Here is a 16,156-nt window from a genome sequence, read left to right as displayed (position 1 = left end):
CGTTTAGCCAAAAAGATTTAAAAACTTTTCAAAATCTTGTAATAAAAATCTAGTTTGTATTTTAAACATTGATAAATATGAGACCAAAAACTCTGTTAAAACAAAAGTTTTTTGAGAGAGTTCAGTGTTCTGAAGTCTGGAAACAACGGTGGCCCTGAAGTCCAAATTACATCAAGAAATTACTTGATATGAAAATATATTGAAGATTTTGTTGTTTAGTTTAGTTATTTAATTTTCATAGCACACAAAACATTCTAATACTCTTGTCCTTGGTGAAAATGAAAGAGGACAGAAAGAAGAAAACGTATTGCCTCTGCCCCATTTAAATTAATCAAGCTATTTTAACCAAATCCATCACGTTTAAAAAGGAAAGAAAACAAAAAAACAGCATTATATTTTAGAAAATGAAACAAAATTCCAGAAACCAAAATGTAAAAAACTAACAAAGCATGTAATTGATTAAATGATGATATCCAGAATCGCTTCATGTCAAATAACCTTCAGATGAAACGAGGGACAATCGTCAACCAATCAGTGATGTCCTACAGTATCTACCTTTTCCAGTTTGTCACTGTATTGTATTTAACATTTAATTTTGGTTTCTGAAAATTATTTTTGTTGTCTGAAATGTTTTTTACATTTTGGTTTCTGGAATTTTATTGCTTTCCAAAATGCGATGCTGTTTTTTTTTAGCATCTGTTTTGTTTTTTTAATCATGATCTCTAAAATCTTTTCGTTTTGTTTGCTTTTTGAGTTTGTAATTTGGACTTCAGAGCCACCGTAGGAAACAGGTTTTTAAATTAATTGTATTATTGAAGCTGTCTAAAGGTCTACCCAGCAACACATCAACAACTGGATGAAAGAATCCTGACTGAATGTGTTGGGATATCCAAAGGAAGTTTTGAAATTATGGGATGGCCACAGGAACTACGGCTTGTCATTTTGTAGCAAAGTGTGAAATTGATTTTCACATTTTCACACAATACGGAAAAAAAAAAAAAAACTTGAAATTTCCCGCATATGCCACCAGGTTAAGTCTTCAACCATTACATTTGACCTCAGGAAAAGGCCGCCATCTTGAATTAAAAAAAAAAAATACGTTTAGTATCTACTACGAAATAAAACTCCTTGTGATTTTGATCTGTCTCATCTTGACTCATTGAGCATCATTGGGAAGCTACATGGAAAAAAAAAATAAAAAAATTAGAGGTTATAGATTTTGAGCAGCGTTAGCTCGCAGAACTGTCATGCTCCAGTTCTTTCTACATTTTTTACTTGAATATTGTGACAATTTAATGCATAAATCCTTGGCTCAAGCTGTACAAAAACATCTAATATGACCATATGTTGGGTCAAAAACGTAACTAGTCAGCAAGTTCTCCTACTTTAAAAGATTTGAGAGGCCTGTAATTTTCATCATAGTTATACCTCAACTATGAGAGACAAAATGAGAAAAAAAAATCCAGAAAATCACATTGTCTGATTTTTAAAGACTTTATTTGTAAATTATGGTGGAAAAATAAGTAACAAAAGTTCATCTAAAACTTTGTTCCATACCGTTTGTGGGCAATGACAGCAGTCAGACATTTTCTGTTAGTCTTCACAAGGTTTCCACAAACTGTTGCTGGTATTCTGGTCCATTCCTCCATGCAGATCTCCTCTAGAGCAGAGGTGTTTTGGGGCCGTCACTAGGCAACATGGATTTTTAACTCCCTCCAAAGATATTCTCTGAGTTTAGATCTGGGGACTGGCTAGTCCACTCCAGGACCTGAAGAATGGTGTCACCTTTCCCTTCAGGATCACCTGTGTGGACGGCTCTGAACTGGAGTTTGTCAGCTCCTACACAGATCTCAAGAATTTGTTCTCAATTGAACCTCCTGGTAAAATAAAGGTTAAATAGAATAAAATAAAAATGGAGATTCTCAGGGGTCTTGTATGTCTTCCATTCCCTAATAATTGCTGATTTCTTCAAACCAAACTGCTTACCTATTGCAGATCCATTCCACCCAGCCTGGTGCAGGTCAACAATTTTGTGTCTGGAGTCCTTCGACAGCTCTTTGGTCTTAGCCATAGTGGAGTTTGGAGTGTGACTAAGGTTATGGACAGGTGTATTTTATATGGATAATGAGTTTAAACAGGTGCCATTAATTCAGGTAACGACTGGAGGACAGAGAATCCTATACAGAGGAAGTTACAGACAGAAATCTTACTTGTTTGTTTTGGAACAAATACTTTTTTTCACCATAACTTGCAAATAAATTCATTAAAAATGTGATTTTCTGAATTTTTTTCTTCATTTTGTCTCTCATAGTTGATGATGACAATTGCAGGCCTCTCTCAATACTTTTTTGCCTCACTGTATAAGGAATGTGGGCGTGGTTAACAAAAAACCTTGGTTGGTGAGGAAATTCAAAAGTTTAATTTTGCTGATTCCTCTACAAATGACAGTTTGTCCCCCCGAGGTACTTAATACATAAAATGGTTACTCTGGAGATAAAACAATCAGAAAAGCCATTATTTAAAAATAAAGGGGGAGGGGCAGAAGGGGAAGATTGAGGGGCGGGTCAAAGGGTGGGTGGGGCCTGCAGACCATTTTATGCTGCTCACAACTTTAATTTTTCTTCCAATATTATAATTTTGAATTTTATAAGAATGAAAAACTATCAGGGAATTAAATAATTAGCTATAAGAAAAAAACTAATAAAGCAATATTTAAATGTATTTAATCTCCTTATATATCAAAACATTGATTTATTGTGTCAGGAAACAGAGAACGAGCTTTTCCAAAATGCATAATAATTAGCTTTATTTGCTACTAAATCCCATAAAAACAGAAAACTGGTTTTGTTCTAAGTGTTACGTTTACTCTAGAAATAACCTGTTTGCTGCTTCTATAAAGTACAATATTCCATTTTCTCATAAGGATTCAAAAAGCCTCAAATCGGATGCAGAAGAAATATATTTAATCTGCAGAACATTTCCTGGTTCTCTGGGGAACCACGGCCGGCTTTTATTTTCTCTTTCAAACCCAAAGCTTATGGCAATGATATTAAGGCCCATTAGCAGTCTTTATCCAAAGCCACAGCGCAGTTTTATCAGATAAATTATGCATCTGTCTCAATGAGGCACTCTGCGGCTGACGTCATCCGTCACATGGATTCAAACAGGCTTTTTGTTCTTTTTTACTTCCATTTTCTTTTAGGTGTAAATGCATTTTTACTGCAGAGTCCCAAATTTATGCTTCAGAAAAACTTCCAGTTGAGAATCATCTTCTGGATTGTGTTTTCATTTGTTGCTGTAAATATATATTCTAATAAAATTGTTGTTTTGTTGCTCAAATTTAATTAAAAAAAAAAAACAATTTTAATGTAAAACAGAAGAAGCAGGCCAAACGTGATCTGTCACGGTGTACATTGTTCTCGTCAATCAGACGTTTGTTTTGTGTGGCGAGCTTCATAAACATCTCCATCACCACAGACGGCAACAGAGGGATCCAGGCCACGCCCTTTTGTGGCGCCGGGGGCCCACACGGCCCCCCATCCGAGGGCCGCTCAGGCGTCCTGCTGATCCTCAGCGCAGACCTCCCCCTCCTCAGGTGGAGCTTCGCTCACAACTTTAGTTCCATCTTCCTCCTTCTCGTCATCGGGACTGTCCGCCCAGCGCCCCACTCTCCTGACCCCCTCGCCCACGGCGGGGGCGTTGATGCACGGGTTGTGGTCGTAGATGACCAGCTTCAACCCCTGCATGTGAGAGAGGCTGGGGAATTGTCGTATCTTGTTGCGGTCCACGTCTATCACGGCCAGAAAGGGCATCTCCATCAGCACTGGGGGGAAGTCGGTCAGCTGGTTCCCAGCCAGCCAGACGCTCCGCAGCTCCTCCAGCCGCCGCAGCTCATCAGGCAAACTGCGGATCAGGTTGTAGCCGAGGTGTAACGTTTTCAGATTGGTGAGCTCACACACCACCTGAGGGAAATCAGTGAAGCAGTTTGTTTCCAGCCACAGGGTGTTGAGTTCCTTCAGCTCCTTCAGCTCTCTGGGCAGGTGATGCAGCCTGTTGTTACCCAGGTAGAGGATGTTGAGCTGTGGCAGCCCGCAAATCGCCGGAGGAAACTCCTCGAAGCAGTTGAAGTCCAGAGCCAAGAGCTGCAGCTTCCTCAGACCCTGCAGCTCAAGCGGTAAGCTGCTCAGGTGGTTGTCGCTCAGGTAGAGCTTCACCAGCTCGTGGAAGACGCAGGCGACCGCAGGCAGGCGGCGCAGCTGACGGCCGCTCAGGTCCAGGGTCCTGTCCAGCGGCATCTCCTTCAAGTCCCCCACCAGGAAGCGCTGGCAGCGTTCAGACGGGATGAAGGCGATGGCGCCTCGCACGGCGTTCCCCATCGACTCTCACACACAGTGGAGCCTTCCTTAGAGGTTCCTGCAGTCCAATGAGCTGTCAGAGAACAAAATAATTCTGTCAACTTTGTAGAAGTAACCAAACATGACGATGGTCCAAGTATAACAGACAGATTCATGTCATTCATCTTACGTTTCAGAGCCTCATGGCGTCCCGTCCTGAAGGATGTTCATTCAACTTCATGCTGTTGTTCTGTGAGCAGCGAGGAGCGCGGCGGCGCAGAGCTCTGCCCCGACTCTCACGGCTATGGCAACCCACAGCTCTCTCCACCCCATTTGTGCCTAATGACTTTCCCCTTTTTCTCCAGGGGGGGAGAGAGGGATGGGAGGGGCAGGATGGCATGAGAGAAGAAGAAGAAGTGCTTTCTGATGAAAGTGTGGCAGAGGTCATTTACATTCTGCTCTGATCGGCCCGAATGCAGCTGCGCTTCGGCGCCAGCAGGCTCCGCTGGTGCGGGTCGCTCTGACCCTGGTAACCGGGTCTCTTTGGAGGGAAGGAAGGAGATCTTAAATGAAAGGATGTTTCTTTATAAATGTTCCCTATGTCTTATTAATAAAGATGGGCCATTTTCTGCTTGGCAAAAGTTAAAAATTGTTTCTCGTTTGGCTTTTTAATGAGAGCACAACTGAAGGAACTTCATGTCGTGGGTCTGGTGGAGGTGTGACCAACCTGCTGCTATCTGCCAGACCTTCATTACAGCTATTTTCCAACTAGATAAATGGAAGGAATTTCATTTTGCGTGTCCGACGCGGCCGTAGATAACCCTCATCTCCCTTCACTCACTGTTTTCCTCACACCCACTTACAGAGAGACCACAAGTGTGTGTTTGTGTGTGTGTGTGTGTGGGGGGGTGCGTTTGTGTGTGTGTGCTGCAGAAAGAACCAGAAGACCCGACTTATGTCATCCTGTCTGGAAAAACACAAGCTATGCTTTAGTAGCTTGTTTTTGATGTTAGTGCGAATATTTGATTCCCACCAAGTTACACTTTTATGTTTTAAAAGATCAAATTTAATTTATTCTTTGCTTTAAGCAGTTGTCCCTCCACGCCTGCATTTATGTACAATTATGAAAATAAAATATTTTATGTTTTTGCTTTTAAGCAGATGCTGAATTAACTAATTATGCTTTGATAGTTATGAATTATCAATCAAATTAAATGAGTCATTAACTTCATTCATTTAGAATAGAATAGAATAGAATAGAATAGAATAGAATAGAATAGAATAGAATAGAATAGAATAGAAGCTTAATTAATCCAGAAGGAAATTCAAAAGTGTCCCACTGCTTGGAATCACTACAGAATCATAAGAATAAAATCATAAAAACAATTAAAATCTCAAATATAAAAATAATGAAAAAATATTTATTAAAACCACAACAAATCGTGTCAATTTCACATCTAAAGCTGAAGCATTTATGGATTTATGCAAACCTCAAAACTGAACTTTCCTTTAAATAAAAATGTCAATAAAAACTGTAATAAAACATATTAGCCATGTTACATCTGTTAGTGAAAGTATTTATTAATAAGAAACAAATATATTTTAAAAATTTCCTATACCCCCTAAAGCCAAAGAAGTCAATTTAAAAACCTTTTCAGGTATATTTGTGTCTAAAGAATTGCTCAGAAACTGGTTTGGAATTCCTGAAAACTGTTGTTCTGTTTGTAATGATGATATTGAATCAACTAAGCATCTATTCTTTAAATGTTTTTGCTATAATGCCTTTTGGGACAATACACGTTATAGGCTCTTCCCTAAGATTCCTTGTTTAGGAGATTTCTCAATTAAAAATTTCATTTTTTTGGTTTATTTTGAAAAAACAAAAATGCTTCAAATGTTATAATTATCCTGGCTAAATTCTATATACACAAATGTTGATTTTTTAAAACCAAAGCATCTGTTTTCACATTTCATAAAGAACTCTGCTTATTTTTTCACCCGTAAATGTCATAAAAAATAAAACCTGCTGTTAAAATCTGAAATATCATATGCATTTTACAGTTTTTTTAAACACTTAATCTAATATTCATTGCGGAAAATCCTTTCTTTGAATGTATGCATGTAAAAGGGTTTTGGTCTTCTTTTTTATAATTGTCTGGGAACAAAAAACATCATTATAAACCCTATATGTTGGAATAAGATTACAGTTCATTAATAAAAATCTGGACTTTCTGATTCACATATTGATTGTGATTTCAAAATATACATAATTGTAAATTCTTAAAGGTGAAACTTCACATTATTGGATTTTTGAACTGTCTCAAATTATTTTCCAAATCTTTACATTACATGAAACACAAGAATGCCCAGATATTGTCTAATTTATTTTGATTTATTTAAACTCTATAGACCCCTTTGTTGTTGTTTTTTTTAAAATATATATTTGTGGATGTTGTTTAGATGTTTGTCTTCTCCTGCTTTTGTCTCATTAATACTGACTTTATTGACAAATATGCCATGATTGTTTGTGAAATGCTTGAATAAAGAATTTTAAAAATATGTATCCCCATTACTTTATTGTGTTTTCATCTTGTTTGATTTATTTTTTTTCCTCTTGTTTGTTTCTGTGTATTCTTTAACTTACTTTTTTTTATGCTTACATTTCTCTGTGTCTGTTCTAATTGTAATTTGTTTAAAATCTTATTTATTTGCCAGTGAAACATGGCTGTAAAGAGTGTAGTGTCACAGAAAAATGCTTAGAGTTTTAGACAAACATTTAGGTTTAAAGATGTTTAATAGAATTTTTTTATTATTATTTATCACATTTTATTTAAATCTCTACAGGAGACTAAGATTACCAGATAAAAACTGCTCACAAAAGTCCAAACACATGTACTGTACAGTCATTTTAAAAAGTCTCGTTTGGTTTCTGCTGCTCCGGAAGTGCTCCGCGGGTCGCGGGGTCAAAGGGTAAAGGCTACACCTCTTTGCTCTGAAACTACACTCAGCCATCTTGGATCTATCGAAGCGAAGGGAAATTGATGCGGTGAGGGGATTTCACTTCTTTTTCCCCCCTTTTGAAAGCGTTTACTATCGGTGTAGTCTCATTGCTGGGGGGCTCTGGAGACTGGCCTACCCCCCCGTGAGCCGGCAGCGGCAGATTAGCGCGCAGCTGCCCGTAAATGAGCGTACAAACTGAACGAGAAATGGGTCATCAGAGTGGATGTTTGTGAGCAGAAAAGCTCCGTGCAGCCTCCAGGTTCTCTGGTACTTTGCTGCGGAGTTAACGCGGTTTGTTTTCGGGTGATTTTCTCGCCTTTCTCTTTACTTTAGAGACGCATTAGCGGGCTGGAGTCGCAGAAGTAACGTTGGCGCCTCTGGAGTCACGTAGCGAAGCGGCTAGCTCTGCCCACTGAGCGCTAATGTTTGCTAACTAGCATGTTAGCATAGCTAGCACAGTTAATACTATTAGTGACTACAGCGCTGCGACTTTCCTCAACTGTAAGACTTTACGGACGGGTTGGTATTAACGTAATTTCAGGATCATCTACGGACAGAACCGAAGCTGTGCAGATTCAAACTCTGTAACTAACCCTTCAGAACCAACCATCAGAACTGGAGTTTATTTCAGCAGCAAATAAGTGGAAGAAAAGAAAAAAAAAACCCAGCAGAATCTGAGATCATCAGGACTTTCTGATGGGTTCAGAGAAGCTGAGATAAAGGAACCAGAATCCAAGTCTGTCAGAACTACAGAGAAGATCTGCTGATATCTGTCAGTTATTAGTCCAAAGAAATGAACAGAAAGGTTCTGAACTGGGAGGAACAAAGAGAAGTTGAGAACTTTTTACCTCTGAAAAGACCCCAAAAAACAAGGAGAATGTTCTGTTTTTTCTATCAAAGTCCCCAATTAAGAAGACACATTTGAATGAAAGTTTTGGGTTCTGGGAGATCCAACAGGAAATGAGCTGAGAAGCTCAAAGAAAACAGAACCAAAGTGCAGAATTTACTCATTCCCGTCTCTCTGGTGCTGGCCGGTTCTTTTTTTTAAACTTACTGCAGGCTGATGGTTGTTCTTGTCGTTATATTCTAGTCAATGTTACCTTATAGTTGACCTGTTCTGACCTTTGTTTTCCGAGATCAACTCAAACCTGAAGCTCAAATCTTCAGCTGTGATCTGATCCGGACGTCTGGACCGGACAGTGTCGGTTCTGCTTCTACACTGAAGGGTTCTCTTTGTGCAGCTTCATGTTTTTTCTGTTTTTTTTTTCAACTCATTTTCAGACCAAACAATTCTCGATGTTTTCAATGAATGCTGAACTTCTTCAGTAAACAGATGAGTCTTTAACTCAATCGTTTTATAGTTAAGATCTTTTTTTTTTTTTTTTTACTGCAGGTATCATGTGAGGTTTACTGTTCTACAGCCTTTTTGAAAAATTTTGACCCAAAGTAAGTCCCGGTGATTGGATCATGACTTAAACACTGGAAAACTGAGGCTGAGAAACGTTGAATAAAACTTTATTATTCCCATTTGTGATGACAGACAGTTTTAGGTGAAATGTTTCTTTTGTCCAGGATGTTACTGAATAGAATACAGCAAAAGTGAGTGCAGTTGCTTTTCTGAGGCAGGAGGAACTGTATAGTTCTTCCAGAGATGGGAGATGGCAACCAATGATCTTCTAAGCTGTGGAGATGACCCTCTGGATCGGTTTCCAGCGCTCCGGAGGCTACTGGCGTTTGTTCTGCAGACTAAACCAGCTGGTGAAACAGCTAAAAAGTTGGTTCTGTTGGGCTCAGCAGCCGTTTTTAGTATTTAATATTCATCAGCGAGTCAGCGACACACAAACTTTTCAGATTATGAAACCGTCTGTAAATTTAGCTTTGAGGATACATGCTGCTGTACGTTAAGCAGCTTCTGGGAATATCTTAAATGTTTTTGTCGTCAGTAGACGTGTGTTTTCATGGATGCCACACCCTCCCAGCTGTGAGCGTTCTCTTTCATGATCCAGGATGTGTCTGGACTGGAAAATATTTGAATATTTTCTATTTTAGACATGCGAGAACTGTTATTTAAGGTGTATGTTCTGCCCTGTAAGATATAGTTTCTGTTTGAATGATTACTGAAACTGTGCAGATTTACAGTTTAAATAAAGGTTTTAGTGCTGCCACAATTATTTTATTAGTCAACTAATCACAAATTATTTTTTCGATTAGTCGAGTAATTAGGTCATGCAAAATTGGATGTAAAGCACACATCTTAGCCATCATTAGCTTTAAACTAAGTAAAAACTAGATATATAGCATTATCTGTGATGATGGTAATGTGAACGCTGCAAGCTGAATTTGGCTGCTGAAGATGCTGAAGTTGATAGCCAGCTAAAATATTAGTGTAGTAGCCAAAACACCTAGCATGCAGCTGAAATATTATCTAAACCCCAAAATAGTAAAAAAAACTGAAAAAATAATAAAATAGCCAATAGCCAAATAGCCAAAATAGCTAGCATGTATCTGAAATATTAGCTAAATTCCAAAATAGCCAAAAAATCCGCAATAAATGCCAAAATAGTCCAAAAAACTAGCAGAATGCTATTATAACTTTCAACTTTACAACACTCTAACTCCATATAATATAAAGTAGCGACCAATCAACTATTAAATTAGTTGTTGACTATTTTAATAGTCGATTAGTCGTCAGTCGACTGATCGTGGCTGCTCTAGTTGTGTTCAGATGTCAGTGTTGAGCTGCACTTGTTTACCTGAACATCTGTCATAAAGCTTCATCTTCTCTTCTTTAGGTGACGAAGGCATGTTTGGAGCTAGAAAAAAATTTTCGGAGTTCCCCGAAATAGTCGACAATGACTTTTCCGATGACAGCATGTACTACAGCCAGCCGTCGATGTTCCCACATCGGTCGGACAAAGACGTGAGTTCTGGTTCTGCACCCGTTTTAGTGTCCGTTAAACTTCTGAGACGATAACCATCCGCTGTGTCCCTCCAGATGCTGTCTTCTCCTTCGCCATCGTCGTCAAGCCAGCTGTCGCAGCTCGGCGCCAGTTTGTACGGTCCACAAAGTAGGTCCCAGGAGTCCGTGGAGCACTTGGCGTCCGTGGAGCATTCCCGTCTGACCTGTTTGTTGCTGCAGGTGCGATTGGCTTCTCGGTCAGAGGCATGGGGAACAGCACGCCACAGCTGAACCGAAACCTCACGCAAGGCACGCAGCTACCAAGTCATATCACGCCAACGACCGGCGTCCCCAGCATGTCCCTGCACACCCCCCCGTCACCGAGCAGGTTTGATGCCTCATGAAGTTTCAGGTCCTCCCTGCAGAGCCAATCCAAATGAAACGGCCGTTTCCACAGGGGGACGTTACCCATCAACTCCAGAAACCTGCTGAACCACTCCCAGGTGGGTCAGGCCATCGGCATCGGCACCAGGACCAACAGCATGAGCAGCTCGGGGCTGGGCAGCCCCAATCGCAGCTCCCCCAGCATCATCTGCATGCCCAAGCAGCAGCCGGCACGCCAGCCCTTCACCATCAACAGGTGCCGGTTTCAGACGCCGTCCGCCCGTCCGTCTGCCGGCAGAGATGCTGACCGTCTGCTTCTGTCACCCTCTGTCTGTGCAGCATGTCGGGATTCGGAATGAACCGGAACCAGGCGTACGGCATGAACCACTCACTATCCAGCAACATCTTCAACGGCACAGGTTTGGCTCCTCCCCTTCTGTCACAGCAGCATGGAGGTGGCGTGGACAAATCTCTGCATCCAAACACTACAGCTCGGGATGTCAGAATTTATCACTTTTCTCAGAATTATTTCAAAATAAAGTTCATTATAGGAGCGACTAAACATTTACTTTTCTACCAAAAAAGCGTGCCAAATGCTTCCCGTTATTATCCTGCAGATGGGGAGAATCTATCGGGACTGGATCTGTCGGATTTCCCTGCGTTAGCGGACCGGAGTCGGAGGGAAGGGACCGGGAATCCCACGCCGGTGCTGAACCCGCTGGCCGGACGGGCTCCTTACGGTAAACTGCAGCATTTTCCCTTTGGGTTGGGACGGCGTCCCATCACTTCCTAGAATCAATTGTTGGAAAACTCAACCTTTTGGTGTCTTATTTTGAAAAACCGTCAAGTTGGCATGGTAACAAAGCCGTCAACGGAACAGACACAGGATTTCTCCATCCATAACGAAGACTTCCCTGCACTGCCCGGGCCAAACTTTAAGGACCCCTCATTGAACAATGATGAGAGTAAAAGTGTAAGTGGGGGCCGCAGAGGGCCCCAGGGCCCGAGGTCTTTTTGAGTCCGCGTGAGCGCAGAAGCTCCTGAACGTTCTCCCGTTTCTGCCTTCAGAACCTGAACTCCACCAGTAAGAGCGCGTCCAGCACCGACGGGCCCAAGTTCCCCGGAGACAAAACGGCGTCAGCGCAGAACAACAACCTGAAGAAAGGGATCCAGGTGTTGCCCGACGGTGAGACCCCTCAGCCAATCGTATCGCTCCGATTCCATGGAGGCGTTAATCGTACGGGTCGGTTAACAGTAGATGACGGATAAACTCTGGGTGTTCCTGCAGGCCGGGTGACCAACATTCCTGCAGGCATGGTGACGGACCAGTTCGGCATGATCGGTCTGCTGACGTTCATCCGGGCTGCAGAGACGGATCCGGGGATGGTCCATCTGGCGCTTGGCAGTGACCTCACAACCCTGGGACTCAATTTAAACTCCCCAGAGTAAGACCGTCACGCCTTCTGCACAGACGGTTGTGTCTGGTTAGCTCAGTTTGTCATTTTCTTTACATCACAGTGCTGCACACTAAACCTGCGACACATCCTTTAACACAGGAGTGTCAAACTCAATCACACAAGAGACCAAAATCCAAAACACACCTTAGGTCGCGGGTCGAACAAGATTAACATGATTATGAACTAGATATATAGCATCACCTGTAATGATGCTAGTGTGAATGCTGTAAGCTGAATTTGGCCGTTGAAGATGCTGAAATTTATTGCTAAAAACGCTGAAGCTAATAGCTGAAAATGCTGAAACGGATGGCTAGCTAAAATATTAGCTAAGTGCCAAATTAGCCTAAAAAACAAAAAAGAGAAAAAAAGGTTAGCCAAAACAGCTAGCATGTAGCCGAAAAATAGCAAAACTTCAAAATATCCTAAAAAAAACTGAAAAAAGCTAAAATTAGCCAGAATGGCTAGCGTGTAAATATTAGCCAACACAGCCTAAAAAACATAAAAAGGAAAGTTCAAAATTAGCAAAAATAGCTAGCATGTAGCTGAAATATTAGCTAAACTCCAAAGTAGCCGAAAAAAATCTCAGTAAATCCCAAAATAGTCCAAAAAATTAGCATAATGCCAAATTTTGAAACTGTTACTATTAACATAATTAAAAATATTAAAAAGGCAGGTATATTTTTCCAGAATAAATCAATGTAAACAACTTTCAATATTTTACTTTACATAAAAATAAATGTTGTCAAAATTATACAAGTTAGAAATGACCACAAGTTAACATCGAGCTAGTAATAACAATAAAATAAAATGATCTGGAGTGCCGGTATAATCACCCGGAGGGCCGGATCCGGCCCCCGAGCCTTGACTTTGACACGCGTGCTTTAAGAAAAAAGTAAATTTTCAGATGGAAGAGTCCATTTACAGGAGCAAAACATGAAGAACACTATGAAACGAGAACACGACAGCCACATTTCTGTGCTTCGTTCCGTGTAAATACAACTTTTTTAATGTTTGATGTTTCCAATGAAAAATAACCTTTAATTACAAACAATAAATCCTGTTTGTCACAATGGAAACCAATCTAAACCCATGTGAACAAACACTTTGATACATCAACACAACACACAGACAGGAAGTGTTCAACTAAGTTCCACCCCGGGGGTCTGTTTGTTTTTTACATCCAGATGACTGTGCTCCCATGTTCCATATGCTCTGATTTTAGCGCCTTTCTCAAAAAAGCCAAACATCTTTTTATCTGTTTATAAAACTTAAAGTGTAAACACTAACATGGACATCATGGAAAAGTTCTGGATGTTTTTAGGAGTAACATTTCGTCGTTCAAAACGACCAGATGTTCTGATAAACTTTTCTTCTCTCAAAGCTGACATTCTGTTCATGTTCTGCTTCCTTTATAGAAACTTGTATCCCAAATTTGCCTCTCCGTGGGCCTCGGCGCCGTGCCGACCTCAGGATATCGGTGAGCACTGACAGGAAATCCAAATCCAAATGTTCTCATGCAGTGTCAGGGGCGGAGCTGCTAAAAGCCACGCCCCCCTCAGAGGAGATTTTGGAAACAGAGGCTTCAGATGAACATGGAAAAACAGCTTTTAAGACATTTTGGTTAAAAACGTCATAATCATAATTTAAGAACTACTGGGAACGTGTTTTTTAATTAAAAAAATTCTCACAGGGGGGCTCTTAATGTGTGACCGTAGGAAGAACGGCTGTTACAAACATTTTTTAACAGTTTTGTTTTCCCACAACCTTCAACTCCAGACTTCCACGTCCCCTCAGAGTACTTGACTAACATCCACATACGGGATAAGGTACGTTGGCGCTCCTCCGCAGCTCCACAGCCAGACGTCTGTGACTGCAGGGCTGAAGGTCTTCTCTCCTTCTGCTTCCAGCTGGCCTCCATTAAGTTGGCTCGATATGGAGAGGACCTGCTCTTCTACCTGTACTACATGAACGGCGGCGATCTGCTTCAGATTCTGGCTGCAGTGGAGCTGTGAGTTTTTCTACTTCCTGTTACGGTTTTTCAGAGTTAAAGCATCCATACGCTACAGCTCATCAGAGCTTTAAGAACACAATTCGGAGCGGATCGGTGGTGGTGGGCGGGGTTACTGCAGCTCCAAAGGCGCCATGGCGTCACGCTGTCTCTGCTTCCTGTCACACTCCAGCTTTAACCGGGACTGGCGGTACCACAAAGAGGAGCGAGTCTGGATCACGAGGGCGCCCGGCATGGAGCCCACGCTCAAGACCAACGCCTACGAGCGTGGCACCTACTACTTCTTCGACTGTCTGAACTGGAGGAAAGTGGCGAAGGTAAGAGCCCCGCCCACCATCTCCCGCCTGTGGGTGGAGTCACTGACTTCTGCTGCATCTCCAAGGAGTTCCATCTGGAGTACGACAAGCTGGAGGAGAGGCCTCACGTGCCCACCACCTTCAACTACAATCCAGCCCAGCAGGCCTTCTGAGGCCCAGCCGGAGGACACGCCGCGTCCAGCGGGGGCGCCGCCGGCGGCTTTTTATTCCTCCAGGGGTCACCACTGAAACTGTCCTGCCTTTCTGAATGAACATGCTGCCCAAAAACATCCACACGTGTTCCGTTTTTAATCCTTCTGTTCCCGTCTTTTTGTCTCGTTTCGCCCGGGCTCCGTGTTATGTTTACGTCTGCCAATCCGTGTCCTCCTGGAGGGGGCGGGGTTACGGTGCGGGACAGAACAAAGGCGTCGCCTCACATTTACAGCAGTGTTAGGATGCAGCTGCGGTAACGTCCTGGGATGCAGGAGGCCGGCCTGCTCTGGATTCAGTCATTAAACCACCACGTTCGTTTGTTTGCTTTCTGTCTCTGCTCTCCACACTCCTCTGCTTTCAAGCCCCGCCCCTCGCGTGTCCTCAGCTGGTCCCAGCAGCTTCCTCTCCGTTTCTGCAGCGGAAAAACATGGACACAAATCCGGGAAAGGACTCTGAGGAGGATCCTCGCCGGCTGAGAGCCACGTCAAACACTTTTCAGTCTTTGTTACGATTTTGTAAGAACTGTGTACATTTTGTTCCTTTTATCACAAATTAGTATATGTATGTATGTGTACATATGATTGCTATATATATGTATGAATATATATATATATATATATATGACATTATTTTGGAAGAAATGCAGATTTTTGACCTTGTTCCTCCTTTTTTATGAAGTGAGCATGGAAGAAATGTGATTGTAACTGATCTTGTTCTCTGGGGCAAACGGGGCACTTTAATCACAAGGATTATGGATGAAACAGCATAAAAGCCCCGCCTCCTGGAGACCCCGGGGGCGGCCGTGGGGATGGAGCCAGAGTTTAGCGATCCAAAGTACAGGAGAGGACGTGTTTAACTTCAGGCTGTCAACAGCAATATTCCATACGAACAGGAAGCAGCGAGAAACTCCCAGCATTCCGTGTTTTTTGGAAGTTAAATCCTCCTTTTCTTTGTATTAAAGCAGAAGCTTTCCTGATCTGTGTTTGCTGATCTTTCTTACGGCTGAAACATTGGGGTCTGGAATCACCTCTGACCCGTAAGGTCTGCCGGTTTTTTGCAAGAGAATCTGAGAAAAAAAAATTGCTCCCGAAAATTAATGGCCAGGAGTCACTCCCCCTGCCGGAGCCGGTCACAAAAAACATCGCTTTAAGCTTTCGACCTTTTTTTCTCTGTTTCTTCTCTCTTTTATCGACCCTTCTTGCAGATAAAAGAAAAAAATCATGGCATTTTGCAGCTCTGATCAGCTGATTCACAGAGAAAAAGCGGCCTTTCGCTGACTTTCTCCTGAGGTAATTGGGTGTAGTTACACACTTATTAATATTGACTTCAAAGAAATAAAAAGATTAAAGTTCTCTGACCTATTTGAAACTCATCTTTAAGACTGAACTGCTAGACGGTAACAGTTTATTCACACTCAAAAGCTTAAAAGCTGATTAGTGCAAACAATTATTTTAATAGTGGACTAATCACAGATTATTTTTCTATTATGTAAACTAACAAAAAAATTAAATATATAACATTACCTGCGATATTGCTAGTGTGAATGCTCTAAGTTGAATGTGGCC

At 41.7% G+C, this 16,156-nt stretch overlaps 2 protein-coding genes across 4 annotated transcripts; one reads left to right on the top strand and one right to left on the bottom strand.

Moving 5' to 3' along the window:
* Nucleotides 1-704: 704 nt before the first annotated feature.
* Nucleotides 705-5,122, bottom strand: lrrc10 (leucine rich repeat containing 10). The gene is made up of 2 exons (XM_024281377.2): nucleotides 4,525-5,122; nucleotides 705-4,428 (listed from the first exon to the last, which is right to left on the bottom strand). The coding sequence occupies exon 2, from the start codon at nucleotides 4,374-4,376 to the stop codon at nucleotides 3,552-3,554; it is 825 nt and encodes a 274-aa protein (XP_024137145.1). The 5' UTR covers nucleotides 4,377-4,428; nucleotides 4,525-5,122; the 3' UTR covers nucleotides 705-3,551.
* Nucleotides 5,123-7,235: 2,113 nt separating this feature from the next.
* On the top strand, nucleotides 7,236-15,567 carry cnot2 (CCR4-NOT transcription complex, subunit 2). Of its 3 annotated transcripts, none has more exons than XM_024281352.2 (15): nucleotides 7,236-7,380; nucleotides 10,127-10,254; nucleotides 10,330-10,402; nucleotides 10,474-10,621; nucleotides 10,715-10,873; nucleotides 10,957-11,036; nucleotides 11,235-11,357; nucleotides 11,466-11,590; nucleotides 11,686-11,803; nucleotides 11,906-12,062; nucleotides 13,490-13,551; nucleotides 13,851-13,900; nucleotides 13,982-14,082; nucleotides 14,255-14,399; nucleotides 14,465-15,567. In XM_024281352.2, the coding sequence occupies exons 2-15, from the start codon at nucleotides 10,138-10,140 to the stop codon at nucleotides 14,549-14,551; spliced, it is 1,545 nt and encodes a 514-aa protein (XP_024137120.1). In that variant the 5' UTR covers nucleotides 7,236-7,380; nucleotides 10,127-10,137; the 3' UTR covers nucleotides 14,552-15,567. The 3 variants fall into 3 exon arrangements, with proteins under 3 accessions (XP_024137120.1, XP_024137116.1, XP_024137118.1); XM_024281348.2 differs by having other exon boundaries at nucleotides 10,691-10,873; XM_024281350.2 differs by lacking the exon at nucleotides 7,236-7,380 and adding an exon at nucleotides 7,458-7,637 and having other exon boundaries at nucleotides 10,691-10,873.
* The last annotated feature ends 589 nt before the right edge of the window (nucleotides 15,568-16,156 follow it).

This window comes from Oryzias melastigma, linkage group LG6 (genome assembly GCF_002922805.2).
Source record: "Oryzias melastigma strain HK-1 linkage group LG6, ASM292280v2, whole genome shotgun sequence".
Taxonomy (NCBI): Eukaryota; Metazoa; Chordata; class Actinopteri; order Beloniformes; family Adrianichthyidae; genus Oryzias; species Oryzias melastigma.
This window is presented reverse-complemented; position numbering and strand designations above follow the sequence as displayed.

Coding starts and splice junctions, on each gene's coding strand:
- lrrc10 (XM_024281377.2), bottom strand. CDS start 4,376: ATGGGGAACGCCGTGCGAGGCGCCATCGCCTTCATCCCGTCTGAACGC.
- cnot2 (XM_024281348.2), top strand. CDS start 10,138: ATGTTTGGAGCTAGAAAAAAATTTTCGGAGTTCCCCGAAATAGTCGAC. Junction 10,874..10,956: donor CAGCCCTTCACCATCAACAG/GTGCCGGTTTCA, acceptor CTGTCTGTGCAG/CATGTCGGGATTCGGAATGA. Junction 11,804..11,905: donor GATCCAGGTGTTGCCCGACG/GTGAGACCCCTC, acceptor GTGTTCCTGCAG/GCCGGGTGACCAACATTCCT.